At 41.2% G+C, this 27,698-nt stretch overlaps 1 protein-coding gene across 4 annotated transcripts in view; it reads left to right on the top strand.

The window, feature by feature from the left end:
* The window catches only part of LOC147028733 (receptor tyrosine-protein kinase erbB-4-like), a 787,552-nt gene that overhangs the window by 655,070 nt on the left and 104,784 nt on the right, over positions 1 to 27,698 (top strand). For all 4 annotated transcript variants that reach the window (XM_085879397.1, XM_085879399.1, XM_085879401.1 and 1 more), the window contains one exon: positions 25,204 to 25,302. In XM_085879397.1, the coding sequence (XP_085735523.1) occupies positions 25,204 to 25,302 (99 nt within the window). The remainder of the gene's footprint in view (positions 1 to 25,203; positions 25,303 to 27,698) is intronic.

Consider the following 27,698-nt stretch of genomic DNA (forward strand, 5'->3'; position numbering starts at 1 on the left):
GCTGGCTCTGAGTCAGAGGTAAATAGACGTCTGGGTCGGGCCTGGGGAGTCATGGATTCACTGGATCACGGGGTGTGGCGCTTGCTGGTACCTGTGCGGGAGGACGAAAGTCCGAGTCTTCAGGTCCTTGGTGCTTCCAGTCTTGCTCTATGGATGCGAGACTTGGACTCTGACCAAGGATCTGAGATGGAGACTTAATTCCTTTGGTAACAGGTCACTTCGGAGAGTCCTTGGCTATCGCTGGTCAGATTTTGTGTCCAACGAGCGGTTGCTGAGAGAGAGACTCGGATGAGATTTGTTACCTGTATAGTCCGTGAGCATCAGTTGCGGCTGTATGGACATGTGGCTCGTTTTCCTGATGCTGATCCTGCTCACCAGATTCTCTCAGCGATGGAGTCTTGTGAGTGGAGGAGGCCAATGGACCGACCACATGCCTCGTGGTTGCAGCAAGTTGACCACCATCTCAAGGAGATGGGGATGAGCCTGGCATCTGCCTGGGGAAGACCAGACAGAGGCCCCTGGAGTACCGGCGGAAAGTCGACGCAGCGACGCGCTGTTCTGGCACATGCTCCCATACCTGACCTGGAATACTTTACCCGCAGCGCCCCCTACAATTAGGGTATTGGTGAAAATTGAAGGCCCCCGAGCAACCAGGTGAGTGCATCGATACGAATGAAACTTTGCAGGTTCATGGTACTCAATGAGTACTACAACTTTGCTTCAGGACATATTGACCGATTTCGCTTAGGTCAGGGGTCAAAGGTCAATTGGTGCAAAAATCGATAATATGCGAGAGCTGGAGGTGCCTTCGTGCCAAACGCTACTCCTCCTAGGGTTATGGTCGGATGGTCATGAAAATTCACACTAATCGTCTGGAATACATTCTGCACAAACAATCGAGCCGGATTTTCGATTTCAATCTTTGTTCACCCGCAGCACCCCCTCGAACTTTGGGGATTTCCGTTTTCAAACTGCATTTTCGGTACTTTTCATTCAAATGGATACTGAGTAGTTATCAGTCGATGGAACTGGATGAGATTTGATAGGCATAATCTTAAGATGATTCCCTATCCGCTATATGACATCCATTTTGCTCTATATCTTATAGTTTCCATGCTCGGAGACTCATCGTCGCCTACGGGCTTGTCTTTGTTGTTTGTTACCATCGCCGAAGGAGAGGGGATTGCATTTGGGTCCATTTGTTTGTTAATTGCAAAATCTAAGATTTTTCAAGTATATTGGTTGGTCACTTTTGATATTCTGTCTGTCTGTTTGTCTGTCTGTTTCTTTGTCTGTCTGTCTGTCTGTTTGTCTCTCTATTTGTCGCCTACAGGTCACAATTTTAAACCGATCTTCACGAAAATTCACCACATGCTAGAGTTTGGCAAAAAGAGAAGTCCATTGTTTTTAAGGTCAAAAGGTCAACATCGGCCAATGGTCAACAACTTAGGTGAGATTTCTAAAATCCTCAATTTTCAACCAATAAACTTCAAATTTGAAGAGGATACTGTATATATATATATATATATATATATATATATATATATATATATATATATATATATATATATATATATATATATATATATATATATATATATATATATATATATATATTTACACACGTACATATTTCAGTTCACTGAATTCAATGAGCCAATTATTTTTGAGATCAACATGGACCAAATGGTCAACATAGGCCCAAGGACAACAACTAAGCTGGTGTTCCTAAAATCGTCAATTTTCATCCGATTGACTTGAAATTTCAAGAGGAGCTGCATATTTTGTCATTTAATTCAACCACCAATTATTTTGGAGTTCCAATATGTTTGATGGATTTTGCAAGTATCGTGCTCTGCAAGACGTCATCTTCTAGTTTGTTGTTTGTTTGTTTGTCCACACAGAAATCTTGTATTTTTCTCCGCAACCGCTTGTCGACTTAAGACAAAATTTTCACCATTGGTGCGAAGACTCATGTAGAATGTTGTAATTATAACTATGATGTTATCGGTCACGTGGTGCGGCAGCCATGTTGTAAAAACGGAAAAAATTGAAGCTCTGTATCTCTGAAACCGCACCAAGGAAAAAATTGAAACTTGACACATAGCAAGTACTTCTAATGGGGAATTGTGTGATTTTTTTATGACATCATAGGTGCCTTCGTTCTGACGTCCTAATGCATTCGTAGAATGCTACATCCGATCAGTATGAACATTTTGAGGGGCATCTCGGGATAAAATGGTTCACAAAAAAAAAATGATGATGTCATCGGTCACGTGATTTGGCAGCCATATTGTTTTTTTGTTGTTTTTTAACATTCAAAAACTTCCTCTGAAATGGCTGAACCGGTCATCATTGCCCGGTAGTTATAAAGTGGCAGTTTCTAATTATGGCTCGTATTAATTACATAACACATCAGTACACACACAACACACCACACAAAACAAGGCCTGACGAAGGTCTGCGATCTCTGATTGCTATTTTTCTTGTTTTTTTTGGTTTGTTTGTTTGTTTGTTTGTTTGTTTGTCTGGGCGATATCTCAGCCATCCTTAAAGCTCGGAAGCTGAAATTTGGGGACAAAAGTGAAGATGTGCTTTCGCAAAAACAGCATTTTTTATTTTTTGATTCATCCATTCATTGATTGATGACTTAATTATTATCGATTTATTAATAACTTATTTGCTAATAACACCAGCCAAGATGGAAATTTCCCATCTTGGCAATATCTTCGTTATATTTTGAGTGAGTAAGATGACATTTGGACATGACAGTGACCAAGTGATTTAGCTATAAAGGGTATTTTTGATTTATTGATGAATCAATTAATCGATTAATTATACTTTTTTCGATTAATTACTTAATTTTCAAAAAGTTACAGATTCAGATGAAACAATGGTGGTTTGGGTATGCTATTTCGCAATTGAATGCTAAATTAATTATTTTACAATTATTATTTATTTATTTTAATTCTGCAATTAATCAATGACTTATTGTACACTGCTCCCTCCAAATTCTGACTCCAGGTGCTGCACGGCGGCATCACCTAGTGCTGAAGGTGCATGCTGGAGGATTGTTATTTATTTATTTGGCATGGGGGCAGTGGACTTTTAATGTACCGCTGCTTGTTTCGTTTTATTTTTATGAGAGTAAAGCTCATGAAAGAGCAAGGTTAAATTGACAGTGGTGCAGCTGGGAAATAATTGGCCACAACCAGCTCGGGAATAAACAAACAGGAGAGCGAGAGAGAGAGAGAGAGAGAGAGAGAGAGAGAGAGAGAGAGAGAGAGAGAGAGAGAGAGAGAGAGAGAAAGAGATATATATATATATATATATATATATATATATATATATATATATATATATATATATATATATATATATATATGACTGAAACGAATAAGTAAGAGGGTTGGGTTAGGAAGGGTTAATGGGGGTAAGGAAAGATCATGGGCAGAATGGGGAATGACATGACATGGTTGTGTACTGCCTGTTTGAATTCCTGGAGGAAAGAGTATGAAGTAATGGCACCTGGAATGCAGTTTAATAGGTGGGAGAAGAGACCAATAAAGGAAATTGTGGTGTGCATTCAAAATGGATTTTGGAAAATTATTTTTAAAAAAGGGTAAGTAATAACACATGCATCCTGGAGTTTCTTGGTAGCCTTTGAGGACTGAGTGAGTAATATGGGAGAAAAGCATGTAAAAAAAATTTTAAAGAGACTACCAACCTGCCTGTGATGTGAAATCAATACACCTTGTACTTTGGCCTCATTGTGGGAGATTCCAATAATACTGAGAGCTTTGGATTCCACAGAATCCAGGGGAGATGGATGTGATGCTGGGGCACCAGCACATAGGGGCGAGCAGTACTGCATTGAGCTACAGACAAAGGCCTTGTAGCCTGTGATCATCTCTGATTTTTCAAAGGAAGACTTGAATCGACAGAGTAGCAGCGAGCTTTGTAGACCAGTTTTGCTATGTGGTTCGCCCAAGAGATATCATGGCTGGTGGTGAGGCCGAGACATTAAAGAGACTGAACCTCTTCCAGTGGCTGACCATGGAAATAGATGAGTTACTTTGATAATACTTCCAGAGCACTGTTCTTCATTGCATGGCCTGCGAGCCATTGGCGGCCCTTGGTGGCCTTAAGTGCGGCCCCTGAATTGTGGCCAATAACACACAAATGTGAAAACACCCCATCATAATCCGCCATAAATGACACAACGGTATCACATAAATGACTATCAAATTGACACAAGTTTCAAAGGAGTGTTTCACCTGAAGCATAAAAATAACATAACTACATCAGGATATGGTTGCACTACACAAATAATTACGCTTGCAGCCCAGTTAACCACAACGAAGAAGAGTATATGGAGGTGGGGCCTAATGGCAGTCATTACGGAGTACTGCAGGTGATGTGGCTCTCACACTGATGCCTTATAGGCAAAAGCGGCCCCCTCTAAAAAATAGTGAAGACCACTGTTCTAGAGTGACATTTGAGATAGTGAGATTTTCCAGGATTGAAAGACATGTTCCATTTATCAGACTAGCATCTAATTAATTCCAGATTAAAATATAACTGGCCTCTCTGGATTCCAGATTCTCTGGATTCTCAAGATTCCACACAGAGCTAAATCCATGCTGATTCACTCAAAGCTCATTACAGTGTGTAAGACTTTCATGGGAAGTATATTTGAGTATTGGTTCACACCCTGAGCTTTTTTGCAACTGCTTTTTTATCTTGCTCCCATGAAGCTGATCAGGTACAATTCTCTACATGTTATTGGCATACCTTGGCATTAAGCTGAGGTCAAAACTTTGCTTCTCACCCACCACAGGCAGGATGACAAACTCTCGGTTTTCTATTGCCCCACTCCCCACACCTTCTCATCCCTCCATCATCCCCAGCCTGCACAGCACAAATTTCAGGTCAGGGTCAGGTCAGGTATGGGAGCATGCGCAGGAGCAGCATGTCGGTGTCCACTTTCCGCTGGAACTCCAGGGACTTCCATCTGGCCATCCCACAGGCAGATGCCTGCCCCATCCCCATCTCTTTGCAATGCTGATCAACCTGCTGAAACCACAAGGCATGTGGTCGGCCTATTGGCATCCACTCATGAGGCTCCCTTGCTGAGAGAATTGGGTGAGCAGGATCAGCATCAGGAAAATGAGCGACATGTCCATACAGCCGCAGCTGATGCTCAGGGACTATGCAGGGAACAAATCTCATTAGAGTCTCTCTCAGCAACCACTCATTGGCCAGCAATAGCCAATGATTCTCCAAAGAGACGTGGTACCAAAGGAATTAAGTCTCCATCTCAGATCCCTGGTCAGATTCCAAGTCTCACATCCGTAGAGCAAGAAAGGAAACACCAAGGACCTGAAGACTCAGACTTTCATCTTCCTGCACAGGTCCTGACTGCCACACCCCATAACCCAGTGAATTCCTGACTCCCCAGGCCCAAACCAGGCACTATTGACATCTGGCTCACAGCCAGCAGAGACATGAATATCACTGCCAAGGTAAGTGAATCTCTCTGTGACCTCAACATCCTCGCCACAAACAGGTACAGATAAGATAGCAGAATCCAAGATGTCATTGAAAGCCTCAATCTTAGTTTTAACCCAGGAAAGCCATAATCCCAGCAGCTCCAACTCCTCAATCAGCACCTTGAGGGTCCTGAAAAAGATATCCAGAGTCTCCGCAAAGATGACAAATCAAGGTCAGACATCTTGACATTCGCAAATGATTCACTGCAGCTTGATCTCTCAGATATCCTTCCCAGAATCCAGTCCATACAAGCGCTGAAAAGTGTGGGGGCCAGTACACATCCCTAACGAACTCCAGTAACAACTGCAAATAAGTTGGAGATGGAATCACCACATCTCACAGCACTCTCAGTACCACAGTATAGTTCAGACATCAGATTGATCAGTTTTAGTGCACCCCACACAGACCAAGAATCCTCCAGAACCATCCCCATTCACTGAATCAAACACTTTGCAGAGATCAGCATCAGCTGCCAGCAGCCCCTGCCGAAACTCTCGTCTGCATTCCATGAGGACCCAAAGGGCAAGGATACAGTCAATCGTTGACCTCTTTGGTGTAAAGCCTGACTGTTCTGGGCGCTGTTGCTCAAGCAGATGGTGGTGGACCCTATCAAGAATGATCTAAGCAAAGACCTTGCCCGAACTGAGAGCAGCGTCACCTCTCAGCAGTTGTCACAGTCCTGGCGATCACCCTTCCCTTTCCAGAGAGGGATAACATGGCTCCTCTTCCAGTCAGTTGGGATGATGCTGGTGTTCCAGGCAGAGCACAAACCTGCATGCAACGACACGAGAACAGCATTTCCACTAGCCCTGAGATGTTCAGCATGGATGCCACAAATCCCAGGAGCTTGAACCCATTTTATCTGGTTCACTGCAGCCTGTGTTTCTACAAACGAAGGTGGATCAGAGTTGATTGGAGGGTCAGCAATAGGGATAGTAACACCCCTGACATCCAACTCAACAGTTGGTGGATCAGCCTGGAACAGCCGTTCAAAGTAACTGGCCCAGCGGGCCTTCACTTTGTCTTCCTTTGTAAAGAGCACACCACCCTTCACTCCAAATGAAGTACACCAAGGGACGCGCTTGGAGGAATGCAATATGTGAATTCCCCTGTAATCAGGATGAGAATCACTTGACCAGAGGTGATGCTCTACCCCCTCACAGATTCTTTGCAGAGAGGCCTCTTTGTCCACCCTCATCGCACGTACAGTTTTATGCCTCAACTCCCGGAACAGCTCAGCTCTGCCATTCAGCCTTTCCTTGCGACTCTGATCAATGTTATCCAGTTTCCCTTGAGAGACAAAATTATTCTTCGCCCGACAGTGAGTTCCAAGACAACACCGGCAACATCAAGGACGGTGGTCTTGAAGGCACTCCACAACTCTTCAGGATTCCCCAAAGCACCCAGTCCCTAAAATCCCAACTCAACCTGTTTGCAAACTCCTCAGCTACCCTCTCTTCCGTGAGCTTGCCAACATCCAGCCTAAGCTGGAATGGTACCATTCTCCCAGATATAAGCTTCAACTTCAGAGTTGCTACCACAAACCTGTGGTCAGCATTGAGGAACTTAGCACTCCTGTCGACCCTGCAGTTCTGCATCTTCCTCCAGCAACCATCAACGAGCACATGGTCAATCACCATTGGCACACCACCAGCATTGGAATACCAAGACCAACGATGAACCTGTGGGCGCTGAAACCATGAACCAACCACCCTAAGTCCATAACTTCTTGCAAAGTCAAGTAACCTAGTGCTGTTCTGGTTCAAAGTTCCAGACCTACCGGGACCAACATGTGTCCCATAACCATCCCTGTCAGTTCCAGTCGATGCATTGAAATCCCCCAAGATGAGAATAGTATCTTGCCTAGTGCACTGATAAATCACAGACTTGATTGTGACATGGAATGCGTCATTCACAGTGAGATCACTCACCTCAGTCGGAGCATTTACAGAAACCAGGGAAACAACACTCAGGGAGTGATGAATCCTTAGTCTCATAATATGCTCATTGACCATTGTTACCTCAATTATAATCATTGGAGTCAGCTTATTGGAGTCAGCTCCTGTCCTCAAACAGTGGGGTCTGGAAGGCTTTGCCCCAATCCCGTAATCCGGTGAGCTGCCCTGTGGAGGGTAGCTGCACGGGAGGTACTCCCATGGAGTGGGTTTTCAGATTTCTTTGCGTTTTTGTGTTTTGCGGAGTGAAGAGTTTTTAGGTGACCGGAGTGAAAATTCTACCACCAACCTCCTAAAAAAATTAGTAACCCAACTGCAGGAGGATCTCTGCAGACACGATTGGGCAATAGATATGGATGACTGTTGGCTCACAAGGAGCACCTCCGCCCTTTGACAGGTTTTGTTTTTAATCCTGCTGGATGTCCATATCATACACCCTCCTCACCAGGAAACATGGTGGGGGAGACGGTTTAGTCACCGACAACCTGACCATGAAACAGGTTAGCACAGGTTTACATGGTAGCTGAAGCAAGTCACAGATCTAATCTCACCTGACCTGACAATAATTTCAGGTCAATCAGATGAAAATTGCCAATTTTAGAAATTTTGGCCAATGTTGACCTTTTAGCCTACATTGACATCAAAAATAGTTTGTGGTTGATTTCAGTGACCTGATATGCAAATGCTCTTCAAAATTCAAATCAATCTGTTGAAAATTGAGGATTTTAGAAATTTGGCCTATTATGACCTTTTGGCCTATGTTGACCTCAAACACAGTGGGTGGTTGAATTCAGTGATCTGATGCAAATCCTCTTCAAATGTGAAGTCAATCAGATGAAAATTGAGGATTTTCAAAATTTGAAAAAGTGGTTAACCTTTGGTCTATGATTATCTTTTGACGTTTTGACCTTTTGACCTCAAAAATAAAAAGGATTGTCAGACCACCAACTCCACTATTTGGTGAAGTTTCATGAAGATTGGTTTAAAATTGTGACCTGTGGGCAATTAATGGTGAACTGACAGTCAAACAAACGGAAGCGATCAACACAGCTGTCAAAAAAAATTGCCAAGTAACAAACAGATGGAGCACATGAGGACCTTCTGGCCAGGGTAATGAGGCTATGAAAGAACAGAGAGATAACTGACCTATCTAATGTGAGAAAAATGGCGTTTGTGCTTCACCCTCATTGTAGGAGATTCCAATAATGTCCAAAGCTTGAGATTCCACAGATTCCATAAGAGACAGACATGATCCCTGGGTGCTCGTACCGAGGGGAGAGGAGTACTCCATTGAGCTATGAACAAAGGCCTTGTAGGCTGTGAGGAATTCTGATTTTTCAATCAATGGCTCGGAACGACAGAAGATGAATGCTCAGTCTGCGGCTGGCTTTGTGGATCAGTGCGGGAGATAAGAGGGGAGGGAGAGGGAAGTAAAAAACAGTGTGGGAACTGAGGCATTAGAAGATGTGGGGAAGAGACAGGGATTGGGTGGGTGTACATGGTGTAAAGAATATGCACAATACAGGGACTTTCAGGTCCTTACACAACAGGGACTTTCAGGAAGGAAGGAAAGCAGGGAATTTGAAGGAGATGGGTTTGGGGTGGATTAACGGTGGTAGAAAAGATCATAGTTTTGGATGGGGGAAGATAAGAGATAGTGGTGAACAGCTGTTTGAAGACCTGCAGGGAGGAGTGGGATTGAAGGGAGTGTGAGAGTTTGTTCCAAAGGCAGGAAGAAAAGAGGAATGAAAGAGTGAAGGTGAGCAGTGATTCTTGATTGTGGTAGTTTTACCAGAACGGGGTTGCTGGCTGACCTTGAGCACCCTGTGGAAATATGGGGGTGACAGATCACAGGCAGAGCAAGGGTGGGACGAGGCCAGAGAGGAGATGGGAGAAGACAGAAAGACCACCGATCTGCCTGCGGTGAGAGATTGAGAGACCCCAAGTCTCAGTCTCATCATGGGAGATACCAATGATCCTAAATGCCTTGGTTTCCGCAGCATGAAATCGAGAAAGGTGAGAGGTGGAATCACCACCCCAGACGGGAGAGCAGTACTTCATCAGGCTGCGGATGAAAGCTTTGTATGTGGTCAGGAGCTCAAGTGTGCCAAGAAAGGCCTTTGCACGATGGAGGATGCCTAGTCTGTGACTGGCTTTGAAGCCCAGCTTGGAAATGTGGCTTTCCCAGGAAATATAATGGCAGATAGTGAGACCCAGAAGCTTGAACGAAAGGACTTCTTCAAGAGTATTGTTCAAAAAGTGGATTGGGGGGGGGGGATTCCAGATGGTCATTTCAGAGAGACAGAGTGAGAGTGTGAGATTTGTCAGGATTGAATGACATGTTCCATGTGTCAGACCAGCTTGTGATTTTATCTGGATCTGCGGAGAGTGAATCGGCTGCTGCTTGCTGATCTGAGGGATGACAAATGATATGATGTAGTTCAGAAAACCTGAGGGATGTCGGAGAGATCATTGATGAAAACCAGAAAAAGCACAGGGCCAAGAACACTGCCTTGAGGAACTCCAGCCTGGACAGGAAGAGGCGATGAGAGAACTCCATTTAGGGCCACACATTGGCTGTGACAGGAGAGGAAGTCTGCGAGCCATGAGTGGAGATTGCCTTGGACACTCCCACGGAATGGGTTTTCAGATTTCTTTGCGTTTTTGTGTTTTGCGGAGTGAAAGGAAGGAAAAGAGTTTGGTGAGCAGGATGGGGTGCCAGACCATATAGAAAGCACACGATATGTCATCAATCATTATGAAAGCAGGAGCAGCAAGTCTTGGGTAGAGTGAATGACCTGCTCTGAATCCAAATTGATGATCGGGAATCAACCCATTGAAGAAGAGGACATATTTAATGTCAGAAGCGATGATGGATTCCATAACCTTGCTGATTGGGAGAAGGCTGATTGGTCTGTAGTTGTAGGGATCTGTTTTTGCATATTTTTTATGCAGGGCAGTAATGTTTGTTGATTTCCAAGCAGATGGTAGATGACTTTGAGCAAAGGAGAGGTTGAATAGAACAGAGAGAGGGTGAGCAATAGCAGCAGAGCAGGTTTATTGGAAAAGTGGGCTGATGCCTTCTGGACCTGTTGCAGAATCTGAGTGGAGGTTTGACAGCAAAATCTCTATCCTATCAGGAGAAAAGGCCATGGAGTCCAGAAACAGCTGGGTGCAACAGGGTAAGGTTGGTACAGAAGGCGATGATTCAGTTCATATTCAGGCGATGGTTCAGTTTGAAAGTTCAGACTTGAGGTTAGAAAGATGTTGCTTCCTGGCTCTCCTGAGGGTAGACACACACTTTTTGTTTGAGCTTTGTGGAAGGAACTGAGATTGCATTCATTTGGATTTGCCTTCCATGAGGTGATGGCGAGTTGTTTCAGGACAACTGCCTCGCCACAAGCATCAGTGTACCAAAGGTAGGAGGAAGGGAATGACAACTGAAGACGAGAGGGGATAAATCTGTCCTTGAGAGATAGCAAATTTATTTGAAATAATTCCCAGGCTGAATTAATATCAGGGGTAATAGATATTGGAAACCAGTCCTGAAGGTCCTGCCAATGGCTGCTTGCAGTCTCTGCCAATCTGCTTGAGTGAAAAGCCAGTCACCAATCCAAACGTTCGGTGTTTCAGTAACCAATACACAAACTTTAGTTGTTTTAAATCAGTAACCAATCCAAATTTAGGCGTTTGAGTGTCAAATGTTATGATCATAAGTATAATCTCTTCCTGTCACATAGAGCTTCTAGAATAACACAGCTTGGAACAAAAAGAGTTGATCTCAAAGAAAGTAGAGATGACAGACCAATCTAGACGTTTGATGGCTGCTTGAGGTCTCTGTCAGTCGGCCTGAGTGAAATGTCAGACTCGACGGCGCTGAGGTCGCTCGACAATAACAGCCAGAGAAATGTCTACTTTGACAAGTATGTATTCTGATGAACCGATTTTAGCAGAACAGCAGATATTTTTGGTGAAATTGGTGAAATTCAGATCCAGAAGAGATGGAGTCGCATTGGTTGAGATCTGGGTCGGGAAATTGATCGATTGAGTCAGTCCCAATGAGTCACAGAAGTCTTGTTGATGTGCCATGGCAGGTGAGAGAGGTACCCACACGTCGCCAACTGGCATGATGACAATTGAAGTCGCCACATATGAGGAAGAGAGAGTTTGGATGAGAAGGTCGAAATTGGTCCGTTTTCAGATAGTGAGGTGTAGATGGAGTCATCACTGTTAGGTGGACGGTACAATACACATATAAACATGAGGCGGGAGTTGAGGGGAAGCTATAGTCAGAGGTATTCCTGGGGGTGTGGGGGAGTTAGGGCAGTGCATTGAGAGTGAGGAATAGATTTTTAGATGGAGAGAGGAACTCCACCGCCAGGACGAGGTTCAGGTCTGTCATACTGGAGGAGGGAGTAACCAGGGAGAGATACTCGGGAGTCGAGACGTCTTGAAGGAGGAAAGTTACTGTTAGGCAGATTATGTCTGGTTAGTCAGTGGCATCCTGTCTGGAAAGATCTGTCAGGTTTGAGCGAAGGCCCTGGATATTTGAGGTCCACACTGTTAAGGAACAGGGAGGGAGGAGGTTTTGGGTGCAGGGGAAGGGAAACTTAGGATGAGAGAGGAGGGGGGAGGTCGGGAGAGTTGTTGAAAGAGTGTGGGGAATTGCAGAAGAGCTTGGGGAGAGGGCCGGATGAGGAGGAGAAAAGGCTCGGTGGTGATGGGATGGGGCACAGGGGGGAGTAATAAGAGAGTGAGCATAGGGAAGTTGAAGATTGGAGGAGGTGGAGGGAGGAGAGGGAAGAGAGAGAGAGAGAGAGAGAGAGAGAGAGAGAGAGAGAGAGAGAGAGAGAGAGAGAGAGAGAGAGAGAGAGAGAGAGAGATAGATAGCAGGAGAAGGATATAGCTTTGTGGATGTGAGTGGGGGGCAACTTTGAGAAGGGGTAGTGCGGAGGAAGATTTTGAGGGAGAAGGGTGAGAAGAGAGAGTTGATGGAGAAGGGTGACGGGGGTATTTTTGAGAAAGGTGAGAGGGGGAAGAGTGTGAAGGTTGCTTTGAGAGTGAGGGGAGACAATGAGAGCAGTATTTCCAATGGGAAGGAGTGCGATGGGACAGGTGGGGAGAGGAGAGGGATGAGACTTGGTAGTGGTATGCTGCAGAAGGGAGCAGGCAGCGAGAGGTACAAAATTTGAGGGTTTGGGAAGAGGGGGAGGTGTGATGAGAGGAAAGAAAGAACATGTTTGTGGTGATGACTGATTGAAAGTCTGATTGAAAGAGTAAGATATCCGTTAGGTAGAACGGATCCCACAGATGCTATAACACCACACAGTTTGGGACACCAGAGGAGCTGATACTTAAGCTGAAGACAGTGAAAAGGTGCTTGGAGTGGAGGTAAGATGAGAGGCAAGATGGAATGAGCAATAAGAGGCGATAACAAGTGAGGGGTTCGGAGGAGGTAGATTTAAGGAGGTGGGGTGAATTGCCATTGACGTTGGAAAAAAAAGGATGATTGATAGAATCCGAACATGCATTCCAAACTGGGATTGAAATTTTTTTTAAGTCAGAGATGCGATTAAGGACATTACATGAGGTATACAATTATAGAGAATTAAGAAAATGGAGAAAAGAAACATAACAGTGGGACTTTTTAGATATAGGATGAAGGAGACGTCGAATTGAAACATCTTTTGAAAAAGAAGAGTGAATTATGATACAATACAGAGAACCACGTGTGCAAAAAAGGAAGTTGAAGCATTTTAAAACAGGTTTTTTGGGGGTTTTTTTGTTTGATAAAGATTAGGTAAAGGAAAGGTTGAAGAAAAAAATTGTGGTGTGTGGTGAATGTGGATCGGCTAAAGTAGAAGGAAGATGGTGGGTCGGTGAAAGTTACAGGAAGAGGAATCAGAGGTAGAGAAATCACGTGGTTTTTGGAGATGTAAGGTGAGAAGTGAAAATATATTTTTAAAAACATTTTTAAACATTTTTTATTTATTTATTTTTAAGATTCAATGGGATTTTTGCAAAAGGAAAGGTTGAACAACAAATCCTGAAGGTGTATGGTGAATGTGGGTCGGCAAAATTAGAAGATGGTAGATCGGCAAAAAAAAGGAAGGTGGAAGAAGAGTTGGTACAGTAAGTCACGTGGTCACGTGGAGTTTAAGGTGAGAAGGGAAAAGGTTTTTTTTTTTTTTTTTACATTTTAAGAGATGAAACAGAGGGTATGATTGGGAGGGATAGAAGGAGGGTGGAGGGAAAAGTGGAGAAAATAAAAACTGATGGTAATGAGGAGAAAATACAAATAAATACGATCATGCACAGAGATGGGAATACGGGTCGGCCTCAGGGAATCCCGATATGACAAGACCGACGAAAACTCACCAAATAGCACAAATTTTGAAACAAGACCAAACTAGGAACACCCAGGAAATATGCATCCATCCATTGGGACCATACATTGTACAGAGCATTGGTGCTGCCAAAGCAGTCTCCTGGGCTATCGGGCACAGTCCTGGACAGGTCACCACTCCAACACAGTATACTCAAATAGCTCACTCACCCCAGCAAACTGGTACTCATTTTGTCAACTTCAGAAGGATGACAGGCTGAATCAACCCCCACCTGGTATTAATTCAACAGCAAAGCAGGATTTGAACTCAGGACCCTAGGATCCCAAGTCCATAACCATTGAGCCAACACCAGGCATACAGCAAACTCTGAGGCAACAAAATAAAGTCAAAACGTGACAATGACTGGAATCTTATCTTTGACAAAGTCGGCAGAGACCTATGGAGAGTACGAACCATCGCTCAAAAACCAGAACTGGAAGGGTTTTTTCAGGCAAACTGAATAAAACGTCTGTGTTATTTATAAGACAACCATAGAAGGCAATCACAGGAACAAACATGTAAATGGGTACAAACAACACAGATTTTTGGGTGGTGGGCTTGTGATCCTAGGATCCTGAATTCAAATCCCACTCGGCTGTTGGATTAATACCAGGTGGGGTTGACTTTGCCTGTCATTCTTCCAAGGTCGGCAAAATGAGTGCCAGCTTGCTGGTATACTGTGTCGGAATGGTGACCCATCCAGGATTGTGCCCAATCGCCAAGGAGACTGCTTAGGCAGCACCAATGCTCTGCACAGAGTATGGTCCCAATGGAGGAATGGAATACAGATTGTTCAACAATGATGCAGGCCACAATCATGCCCAACAGCATTCAGACAGTTCAAGTCTTTTTTATAACTTGGCCAGGGCTCAAGCCGCCAACCATCCAGATTCAGAGTAGACGCTTCAACCATAATGTCACCGAAGCTGACTCAACCATTGTGCCACCAATGTTCTGTTGATGAGACCAGTATCTAATCGATTTCAGATCAAGACAGGGATGTAGCGGCTGTCTGCTTCTCTGTGGGAGATGGTAACTGCAGAACATAATGTGTAGTCCTGTGTAAAAAGAAAGGGGAGATTTTCCAAAGCATTGAATGTCGATGATGATTCTCTCTCTCCATCTTTATCGCTCTATATATCTACGTGTGCAATCATACAAGGTAAGCTCCATTCAACACTTCCTCATGGACTTTCTTTCTTGTTATTCCCCTCTGTCCTGTCCTTGTCCTTATTTTGTGTGTTCATTCCCTACATTGTTTTTGAGTGAGACGAGATAGAGCATGATCGTATTCATGAAAAAATTGTGTTGGGTCACTCCTTTGGGCCAAACTTCATACACTTTCCCCAATATTGGTTGCTTTAAATATTTTTTTTGTGATGAGGCTGATTACTTTAAAGCCCAACTAATTTTGTTTCTAAATTCTGGTTAATATCTTTGTTGTGTTTGTTTTTAAATATTTTTGTTTGCACTGTACTTATATGGTTGTATAATAAAATGTTTTTTTTTAATTTTGAGTGGGTAATGAGCTGATAAGCCTGGTGTTGGTTCGTGGTTTGTGCAGCTGGCTTGGATCTTAGGGTCTTGAGTTCAAGCTCTGTTTTCCACTGAACTAACACCAGGTGGGGTTGACTCAGCCTGTCGTCCCTCAAAGGTTGGTGAAATGAGCACCAATGTACTGGTATAGGGCCACAGCATCAGCAGCAGCAGCATAGCCACACCCCAACAAAATGAGAGCTACCTGGCAGCCAAGCTGCCATGTGCAAGAAGAAGATGAGCTGATGCCACTTGTAAGGGTTGTGTTGGCAATTTTACAGAGCCGTCCATTTTCTGGTGTTCAATGTAATTTAGAAATTGAACCACTTTTTCTTAACTTCAGTAGAAGGCTAGTCATGTTCGTGCTCTGACACAAGTGGTGAAAATATCTGCTTATGCAGAGATCTCTATGTCTTATTTAATGATACAAGGGAGGTAATTATCATTGTTGATCGTATGTATATTTTTATTTTTTATGAGCCTCATCAGCTGTCTTCAACTGAATGAAAATTTCAGTTTTTAAAAAAAAAAATTCATTCACAAAAATCACTTCCTGCTCTTCAAGACCAACTCACTTTGGAATTTGAAGGCATTAACTACCTTGACATACTGCTTGGGAGTGACAGTATAACAAACAAGGATTGGGAGGGTCCAGAGTATATTCCTGAACAGAAAATGAGTAGATGGAGGGGTTTTCTCTTGCAACTTTACTACAGGGGTAAAATGTGTTAGTGCTTAATAATCTGCTGGCCTCTATATTCTGATATAGATTCAAGTCAAGCCAATATACTCAATTCCACCTCCCCCCTCCATGCAGAAGATTTTATCAATCAGCATCTTTTCAAATGCAGTGTGGGAATTGGCCGCCATAAATGGGAGACAGGCAACCGCATGGATGGATTCGTAATATGGAAAATACTGGATTATTCTGTTGCTTACTCCAGATCAGGGATCTCTTTCTTGTGGTGGGGGGGGGGTGGTCACTCTTGCCAATAAGACATCAGTGTGGAAGCACCACACCGCCTACAGGACTCTGTAATGGCTGCTATGAGGCCCCGTCCCCATGTATTCTATGCTGTTGTTAACTGGGCTGTAGGCATAATTGTTTGTATACTGTTATGTTGCTTTTATGCTTCGTGTTGGAACACTCATTTGAAACCCTTGGATCAATTTGATAGCATTTATGGCAGATTATGATGCGGTGTTTTCACATTTGTGTATTATCGGCCACACGTCAGGGACCGCATTTTAGGCCACCAGGAGCCACCAGTGACTTGCGGGGCATGCAATGAAGAATAGAGCTCTAGATGAAGGAGGTAAATGACACGTTGAATTGTGAGTATGACCGTGTCCTACCATTTGGTCCAAATTAGCTGGCTGTTGTATGTGTCATCTTCCCTGGTTTCGAGAGTTCTTACCCATTTCCTTTTACATATGTGTTGTGGGATGTTCACAGCAGGTGTTTCTGCTTAAAGTTTTTTTTTTTTTTCTTTAGTGAAACCGTGATTTTAACTGTAGTGTTAAAAACGACAGTTTCAAATTTTAGTGAAACCTTTGTTCATACCCATTGCAAAAGTAGAATGGAAAAAGATGGTTTCACTATAGCTTAATACTATAGACACAAATCCAAAACAAGATTATCAGCGAAAGTACAGAAGAAATGGTTATTAGTGGATTAGCTGGGGCTGTGTCTTATGAGGAGAATAGGTTTGGGGAATTGTAATTTATTCAGGATGATGACAAATCCCCACCAAAGAGACAGTTCAGTTTGAACAAGAGGAGCCAAATTGTGCTGTTAAGGCGCTGCGGAAATTGCAAATGACCAGCCCTATAATTTGGTTTCTGTAGACACCAATTTTGTGCAATGTGTTTTGATCAACATGAAAGTAAAAGAGCTGGGTGGTAAATCTTTTCACTTATTTGAGTAGGCGAATCGGGCAGTGGCAGAACCACTCCGACATACTATAAGACACAGCCCTCGTGTATCCAGAGTGGGTGGTGGTGACAGCGGTGTGATGGATAATCTCCCAGAGAATTCAAAAATGTTTGATTTCGAGAGAGATGTTCTTGATGCTGCAGAGTTACTTCATACCACGAATGGTGAGGCTAAGAATATTGGTGTGCTTACATCAGAGAAGTTAAGCACCAAGAGTTATGGAAGAGGAGATTCTGCAAAGAGGTGATCCGACCCCCACCCTGAACCCCCAGGACAATGAAAAATATATACCCCATAAAACCTATAACAAACGAAAGAGTCAGTCCGGACGGAAAGTGTACCAACTCAGCCATATGAAGTAAAAGAAAAACTCCAAGAATAAACAGAGGAATGAGGTTTTTGTGTTTTTTTACACCCTGACTGAACTTTGAAATCGGATTAACTAGCTCTTTACCCACCCTTTCAATGTTTTAAAATTTAGTTCAACTTCTGCTGCAAGCAAAGATTGCATCGATCATATGTAGGTGATAATTTTAATGAACTACATTCGGATTGATTCATGGAAATTTATGATAATTGGTGGTGATTTTATTTGTACATTGAACCTGAGCCCCAACTGGAATAGTGCATAACTGCAACCTGAATCAAACAAACCAATGGCATAATTAATTAATAAACACTCCTTGGTGGATATATGGCAAATTTGGCATTCAAAGAAGTTAGGGATTCACAGTGCGGATGTAGGCAGAAATTTCTAAGATTGATTGGGATTGGATTGAATTGAAGTTGGCGAAGGGAGTATGTGAAACAAACATAATTATATGTTTTTTGTCTTCAGACCATTGTGTGATGATCGTGAGCATTAGGCCCACTTCCCCTCAGAGACAGAGACAGAGACACAGAGAGAGAGAGAGAGAGAGAGAGAGAGAGAGAGAGAGAGAGAGAGAGAGAGAGAGAGAGAGATAGAGATATATAATAGTGGAAGCTTAATATACAGTTACTTTGTGTCACTTCAAAGGCCTTAATTGTATCAAGAGTAAGAGGCGTTCACCTAATTTTTGCAGTGAACCTACCCCCACCCTGAAGTTTCGGTGAACAGTATCTATAATAACAGCGCAATGTCGCCGCGCTGTAATAATCGAAAGGATGTGAATACATTTTTTGAATATAATTGTATAAATTACCACTTGAAATTGTGACATGAGAAAACATGACATTGATTTAATTGGACTCAGACTTTTGTACCTAACTGTTGATATATTAAATAATTACCATTTTATAATACAAGTTCCCTCAAAAGAAACTTCAATGCAGGAGGCCATTTGGCCCATCTAGTCTGTACAATGGTTGCCAACCTATGATTGTTTTTTTCGTGCTCAATCGTGTTTTTTAATGCTTAACTCAATTAAGGAAGTAGCACATTCTATTTTTTAAGTCTTTCGTATGACTCAGCCGGGTTTCTAATAGCCAATCTCCCAGACTCAGAGTGATGCTCTACCATTAAGCCACTGAGTCTGGTAGAAAGTGCTTCCTGTAATTTGTAAATATTTGGTACAGCAGAAAAAACAGATTAAGTAAGGGCTGGGGGTGATAGCCAAAGGGTATGCACACTTGCCTCTGAGCTGTCTAGCCTGGGCTTGAATCCCGACCCAGCTGTAAACTGTCATCCTGGAGTTTCGCAGACAGGGCGATACATCAATATGTGTGCCATTCCTTGGTTGGACGTTTAACTTGGTGTCCCATCTACTTGCATTAGTTGGTGGACATTAAAGATCCCATGGTTTCCTTTGCAAAGAGTATGTGAGTTGTCTCACACCATGCCTAGCAATCCAGTTTACAAAAGCCTTCAGCTGAAATATTTCCTGGCCAACCTTACAAGAAGGTGGGAATATCTGGAGCTCTTAAAGAAATATTCGGAGCATAGAGACAGGTTTTGAAATTTAAAATTACATGACTACCTCTTTATGTATGTTTAGATTGTTTACCTATATATGTTTATAACTAAATGGTTACACCTAAATATGTTCAGAATGGTGGAGAGCTATCGATTCAGGTCGGAAGACATGAATTTTAACAAAGTGTTTTAAAGTCATATAATTTCTTTAATGTCCAAAGTAAATTATGAGCTAATTCCTCCTGTAAAGGTTGGGAGGGTGATTCAACAGGGTTGTTCCATTATATTATGGTCTTTATGGATTAGCTATTGAGCCGTTACTGATTAAGCTGAGGAGAAGGTTAACAGGGTTTGGGATTTTGCCAGATCATTCTGTTAAAGTATCTGCTAATGCTTATGATAAGCGTAGTGGTGAAAGACTCCTTGGAGAGAATCAATGTAGTGGAGAATTTGGGTCAATTTTAAAAGGTTTCTTCTGTCGAGGTAAAACTTCTCTGAGAGCAAGACTTTGTATGGAGATCAGTTGCAAGAGTCACACCATCTCCTCTGGATCAGATTATTTAGAAATTTGAAGGCCTCATGTATCTTTGGGTATTCCTTGGAACTGAAAGTGTAGTCAAAATTTATTTAAACACGAGAGAATATGCCAATGAAAGGGAATTGTACAAATAGTCGTAAAGTATTTTTGTTGAATAATGCGGCAACCGCTATGCTTTGGCATAGAATCATAGCTGTATATCCCCTGAAAGTACTTGTTGAACTGATTCACAAGTGTTTGATCAACCTTTGTTGGAATATAAAACTGGTTGCAGAGTAGAAAACTAGTAATCAAAAAGACTAGTATCATTTAACATCGGCAAACAGGTAGCGCAATCTAGAGAATCAAGAGAATGGAGATTGAGGTATGCTAATGACCGTGGGAAGCAAGGACAATCTGACGTTTCGAGCATCAACCCTTCATGGGAGCATAATAGGAAAATGGAATGTGGCAAAGGTTTATATCCGGTGCAATCACCCTTCACCCTTTTTCAACCTTCACCCTGATCTCTTCTCTCTCTTTTGTTCCAACGAAGGATTAACACCCTAAATGTTAGCTTCTGCTTTCTTCCAACATGCTTAGCATACTTCTATTGATTCTGTCTACTCATTATGGAGTTCAAGGCTTTGCGGACATTGTCGGTAAAACAATGGCATTCCAAATGGTGGTGATCAAATGGCTACTGTACTTACCTTGCTCGCTTTGTTGGGGGAGCTCTGACCAATCCATGAGGTTTTGCTGATAAACTGGACAAATATGAACGATTTATGTCTGTTGTCTGCATTTTTATCCAGCAATACAAATCCTTGGCATTCTTTTAAATATGGAAAATTGATAGATCTTACACATGGAAGTTGTCCTTCATTGAATGTCTATTATACAACTTTCTCATTAAAGATATTCTGATGGATCAGACCATTATTGAGCACTTTTTGCAAGAAAAAAAAATCCAAATAGTGTCTGATTTAATAACCAGTGTAGCTGGTTGATTCAGTGCTGCTTCACTCGCTTAATTGACATGCATTTTATCAGTTAGATGAGCTTTTCCAGTATTCTGTGTGGTTCTCCATTTTTATCAGTCAAAAATGACATTGAGAACAGTATCACAGTTCCACTGATGGACCTCATGCTAAATATCCCAATCTGAAACTTACCCGAATGAAAAATACTTCAGGTTTCTCTTCAAAAGGTTTGATTACCATTGTATTGAAACACTCTACACTATTATCAGTAACTGATTAACAGGCTATATATCAAATTTGTGTCAAATTCATTTGTGATATCTCCAATTAGTTCCAGGTTAGGAAACGAGTTTCCATCAAACCAAACAAATCCCCCTTCAAGCCTAATTGGGTCGCTTATTATTGTATATTTGTTATCAAAAGGACTTGTGACTTGTTTGGGGGAGGGGGGATCGACTGACAAATCATTATTATAAAATAATTTTTGAAATACTCACAAGACAATTCCCTTCCATGTCCTGATTGATACAATAAAACAGTACAATTCTGACTCATTGTATAATACTGAATGCAGTAATCATCTTTTTCATCCGTTCTCAGAAGTCATTTTATACAAATCTTGATTCTCTGGTCTCTCTGTGGACTCTTTTTCATGCATATGTGGATGTATTCATCTAGTTTTGTTATTTAAATGAATACAAGATGATTTTTTGGGGAAAACTTTTAATTGCATATAACAACACTGTATTCATCTTTTTATGTTGAGGGAGGCTGATGCAATGAAAATTGCACAAGCAAAAAGAGGAACTCATTAAACAAGGAAGTCTAGAATGGAGGTGTTAGCTGGGAGGAATTGAAACCAATTTACTTGTGTTTAAAAGTTTTAAAATTGTGAGAATTAAACTTGAATTTTATTTCTGTAATGTTTTTGGATTCATATAAGTATTTCAACAGATGGGTAGTTGGTAATGGACTGTCAAAGGTGGTCAAGGGTATTTTAATTTTTGGAACAGCAGTTGATTGAAATGGTTGTCTGTTTTCTTCCATCAATCAGGACGTGGAAGGTAATTGTCTTTGGAATGTTAAAAAAGAAATTACAGTGCCTTCAAAAAGTATTCACAGCCCTCGACTTTTTCACATTTTTTTTGTGTTACAGCCTGAATTTCAAATGGAATATATATATATATATATATATATATATATATATATATATATATATATATATATATATATATATATATCTTCTTCTTTTGGCTGCTCCCGTTCGGGGTGGCCACAGCGGATCATCCATATGATCCGCATAGTGATTTGGCACATGTTTTACGTCGGATGCCCTTCCTGACGCAACCCTGGTCGCCTCTTACGACACAGGGATATGGTACACCTATTTTAACCGGGGTATACACCGGCCCAGTATACTGGTACTCATTTCGCCGACCTCGGAAGGATGACAGGCTGAGTCAACCCCCTGGTGTATTAATTCAGTGGCTCAACGGGGCTTGAACTCAGGACCTTTTGTATCCCAAGCCTCTGCCCTAACCACTGCGCCAACACCAGGCGCTATATATATATATATATATATATATATATATATACATATATATATATATGTATATAGATATATATATATTTATATATATATATATATATATATATATATATATATATATATATGTATATATATATATATATATATATATATATATATATATATATATATATATATATATATATATATATATATATATATATATATATATATATATATATATATATATATATATATATATATATATATATATATATATATATATATATATATATATATATATATATATATATATATATATATATATATATATATATATATATATATATATATATATATATATATATATATATATATATATATATATATATATATATATATATATATATATATATATATATATATATATATATATATATATATATATATATATATATATATATATATATATATATATATATATATATATATATATATATATATATATATATATATATATATATATATATATATATATATATATATTATAGAGATAGAGATGGGAGAACCTGCCAGAAGAATAACAGTCTCTGCAGCACTTCAAAAATCTCGGTTTTATGGGAGAGTGGCCAAACAAAAGCCACTTCTGAGCAAAAGGCACATGGTGCATGCCTGGAGTTTGCAAAAAGGCACATGAAAGACTCTGAAAGCATGGGGCAAAATGTTCTGTGTTCTAATGAGACGAACATTGAACTCTTTGGCCTGAATGCAAAGCACTACGTCTGGAGGAAACTGAGCATCGTTCATCACCCATCTAATACCTTGAAGCATGGTGGTGGCAGCATCATGCTATGGGGATGCTTTTCAGCAACAAGTACTTGGAGACTTGTAAGGATGAAGGGAACAATGAATGGAGCCAAATAAAAATAAAAAATGACCGTTTTTACAGCCAGTTTTTCCTGCTGTGCAAGGGTTGGGCTTTTTCTTGAGGCAATGTTTTATGGCCGGATTCCCTTCCTGACGCCAACCCTGATCACATCTTACGACACACAGGGATATGGTACAACTATTCTTACCGGGGCATACACCAGGACCAGTACACTGGCACTCATTTCGCCGACCTCGGAAGGATGACAGGCTGAGTCAGCCCCCTGGTGTTAATTCAGCAGCCAACGGGGCTTGAACTCAGGACCCTGGGATCCCAAGCTGCCACCCTAACCACTAAGCCAACACCAGGCTGAATGGAGCCAAATACAGGCAAATATTTGAGGATAACCTGCTTCAGAGTGCAAAAGACCTTACACTACGGCGAATATTTCAGTTCCAAATGGATAATGACCAATAGCACACAGCCAAAGCAACACTGGAATGGCTTCAGAACCAGAAAGTGAAAGGCCTTGAGGGCCCTGTCAAAGCCCAGACTTGAATTATATTGAGAATCTGTGAAAAGACTTAAAGACTGCTGTTCACCAACATTCCCCATCGAACTCGTCAGGGCTTGAGCAAATCTGCAGAGAAGAATGGGAGAAAATCTAAATGTGCAGATGTGATACAGACATACATACCCACAAAGACTCGAAGCTGTAAATGCTGCCAAAGATGCTTCTCTGAAGTATTGACTCAGGAGGCTAAATACTAATGTAAATTTGATATTTTCACATTTCATCTTCATTAAATTTTGTGGAAATTTCTCAAAACATGTTTTCCCTTTGTCATTATTGGGTATTTTGTGTCGATCAGTGACAAAAAATCTCAGTTCACTCCATTTTAAATTCAGGCTGTAATACAACAAAATGTGAAAAAGGCAAGGGGTGTGAATACTTTCTGAATGCACTGTAAATGCTTTTTTGTCTTTATTTGTGATTTATGATATAGCTGTATATTTCAAGCATAGTTCCACTGGGATCTGTTTTCAACACAATATTTTTTATTGGTAAATAGTCCTGACAGAAAGATGATGCAGTCTGTCTCTTCCTTTGGAAGTCCTTCATTTTTAGCTCACCTGGGCTTTAGTCAGATGAGCTTCTGGGATCGAGCAGTGTCCGTAGGTGAGTGAGTCATTGAGTCAGTCAGTCCATATACACTTCAGCCATTATCGCTTGAACCAAACACAATTTTGATGAAACTTGGCCCTAAGCTTCAAATGTGATGCCTAACGAAAGTGTATTGACCGCATCAAAATCTTTGTTCATTAAGAGGGTTTCCGGGGGTTATTTTGACATTCCTCCCCCCCCCCCCCCAAATAGGTATTTCCTCTCTTCTCCGAAACTACAGACACAATTTCGATGAAAGTTGACCACAACCTTCATCACCCATGATGTACCAAAGTATATCGACCACATCAACATCTGCACTTATTAAGGGGATCTACAATGTGGGGTTTGACCCCCCCCCCCAAATTTGGTATTTGCTCTCCTCTCCGAATCTACACACACAATTTTGAGGAAACTTGACCACAACCTTCATCGCCCGTGATGTACCAAAGTTTATTGACCGCATCAAAATCTGCGCTCATTAAGGAGGTCGACGGGGGGGAGGGGTTTGACCCCCCCCCTAAAATATGTATTTGCTCTCTTCTCCAAACTACAAACACAATTTCAATGAAACTTGACCACGACTTAAATCACTCGTGATGCACCAAAGTTTGTTCAGAGCATTAAAAATTTCAGGATCTAAGGGGGTTTGCATTGGGGTGGGGGGTGAATGACTGTTGCTCCTGATCCAGGTGAGCTTCAGAACAGGCAGTCCTTTGTTTTTTTTTGCCTTTCTTTGTGTTTTCTTTTCTGTTTTAATTTTTAGTTTTGATCTCCACTCTAATCCACCTTTTTAATTCAACCAGCTTTGCTCATTCTCTATTAATTATTTTACTTCTGACCTTGACCTTATCTTGGCGTTTGCTTTTTATATTTCCACAGGGAATCTGGACTCCAGAAGGTGAGGATGTAAAGATTCCTGTGGCTATTAAGGTCTTGCGGGAAGGGACATCACCCAAAGCTAACAAGGACTTTTTGGATGTGAGTACTATCTGCATTGACATTCATTCATAGATGTCGATCTTTATCTCTTCTTTAAATATTTGCAGACTATATCACTTGGTTAAGCCTATTGTTAGTTGATGGCCTTTGCTGCACCTCAGGTGATTTAATAATTCCTCTTATGAGTAACTGTCTTTGTTCAATAACATAGTAGCCACTCAAACGCTACATGCTCATCAGGAGCATGCAACCTGCCTCCTTGAAGTTTTATACTTCTTTGGTTGAATTTAATATTCCTGGCTGAAAACCTCCTGACTGGTGATCAGCAGGGTGGAGAGAATGTGCTCTTGTGGCAGGGGACACTTGTTGCTGGCAAGTCATGCAGCAAGCCCTGTGATGGCACTCAATCTGTGCCCTGCTGTCTCTTCAAGTTAGGGGGTTGAATTTGGTTTATTAATGGGACTAATATGGTCATGAATAAATGATCAGCAGTGTGTTGTACTGATGAGCCCACAGCAAGGGCAAAATCGAGATCGACATCTCTGCTTTCATCTGTTCGTGACCATAGGCTTTAATCTCAGTCTGCAAAGGCTTGAGTGCCATATGGATACCTCCAAGTTTGGAAGTGATGTGTTGGCATATCATTTATGTGCATGACATCAGCGTCATGTCATCGGGTCAGTCTGCTTCTTTGGTTGGATTTCATATTCTGGCAGCAAACCTCCTGACTGGTGATCAGCAGGTTGGAAGCAATCTGCTCGAGTGCCAGGCGACACTCGTTGCTGGCAGATCATGCAGCAAGTGCTGTGATGGGACTGGATCTGTGCGCTGCTGCCTCATCAAGTTAGGGGGTTTGATTTGGTGTCGTCAGACCTCTTATAATAGAGGCTCAACAAACATATTTCACTCAATGGAGATGAAAACATCCATTTCAAAGAGAAGAGAGCAATTAAATACTGAAAAAATACAAAAATAAAAAGATGGTCCATATCAACAGTCAATTACCAAATTCTGTAAAAAAATTAATATAAAATGGCAATTGAAAACATCAGCACAGCTTAGGAAGAAGTGACCAAACCTGCATGAACAGTGCATGGTGGAACCTATGGTCAGGTGTCTGTCACGACTTTACAGGCTTTGAAGTGGGGGGAGCCATCACCAAGGACATTGCCCAACTAGCAAATTGAGCTGGACTTGATGAGGTGGATGGTGACAATGTGGAGGAGCTGCCGTTATCACATGGGAATAGCTGAAAAAAAGCTATTCTCGCTATTCTTAACAAAAAATGCACTTTCTTCGGTGCCAGGTGGACATGCATATATATATATATATATATATATATATATATATATATATATATATATATATATATATATATATATATATATATATATATATATATATATATATATATATATATATATATATATATATATTAGGGTGGTCCAAAAAAGTCTAAAAAATAGAATGTTGCTCCACAAGCTTAAAATTATTCCAATATGATCCAATAACGCGCATAAATTTTTTTACCTTGATCGGAGGTGATTTAGAGGTCACTCCATATGACGACTTTTATTCTCATGACTTGAATAAATTAGGGTATGGTCAGGTACGATTCCGGGTACTTCTGGATGTCCGAGGTGGAAATGGAGTGCATTTTCGAACTCTATGGGGTCGATTTACTCTAAGAAATGACTGCACCTACATTGAATTCACTACCATTTCGAAAATATGACCTAAAACAACATTTATCATTACTGGAGTTGAGTAACTACTCATTTCGATATTTTCTAATCTATAATTAATTTGTTGGCCGTCTAAACATTTCTTTGAGTAAATCAACCCCACTGAGTTCGAAAATGCAGTCCATTTTCACCTAGGAAGTTCAGAAGTCTATGGATTCGCATCTCACCATACCCTAATTTAATATAATAATAACTAAATAAATAGCTAACATATTTTTTGTGAATCATTGAATCTAAAACACTGGATGTTGGGCCGGCTAGAAATAAGTTCAAGTGTGAGTGGAGACAGCAATTGAGGCGGAGATGATAGTGGTATTTGGTAAATGAGACGAAATATTCTAATAGTTTGTAATTCCATTGATTGAAAAATTAGGGTATGGTGAGATACGATTACGTGTACTTCTGTACTTTCAAGGTGAAAAAGGACTGCATTTTCGAACTCAGTGGGGTCGATTTACTCGAAGAAATGTTTAGACCGACAACTAATTCACAAAAGATTTAATAATATTGTCAGTATGATTAGTTACTCAACTCCAGTAATAATAAAAAAATGTTTTTAGTCATATTTTCAAAATTGTAGTGAATTCAATGTCAGTGCAGTCATTTCTTTGAGTAAATCGACCCCATAGAGTTCGAAAATGAACTCCATTTCCACCTCGGACATCCAGAAGTACCCGTAACCGTACCCGA

Source organism: Eptatretus burgeri, chromosome 4 (genome assembly GCF_056783735.1).
Source record: "Eptatretus burgeri isolate ZD-2024b chromosome 4, Ebu_testis_v1, whole genome shotgun sequence".
Classification (NCBI taxonomy): domain Eukaryota; kingdom Metazoa; phylum Chordata; class Myxini; order Myxiniformes; family Myxinidae; genus Eptatretus; species Eptatretus burgeri.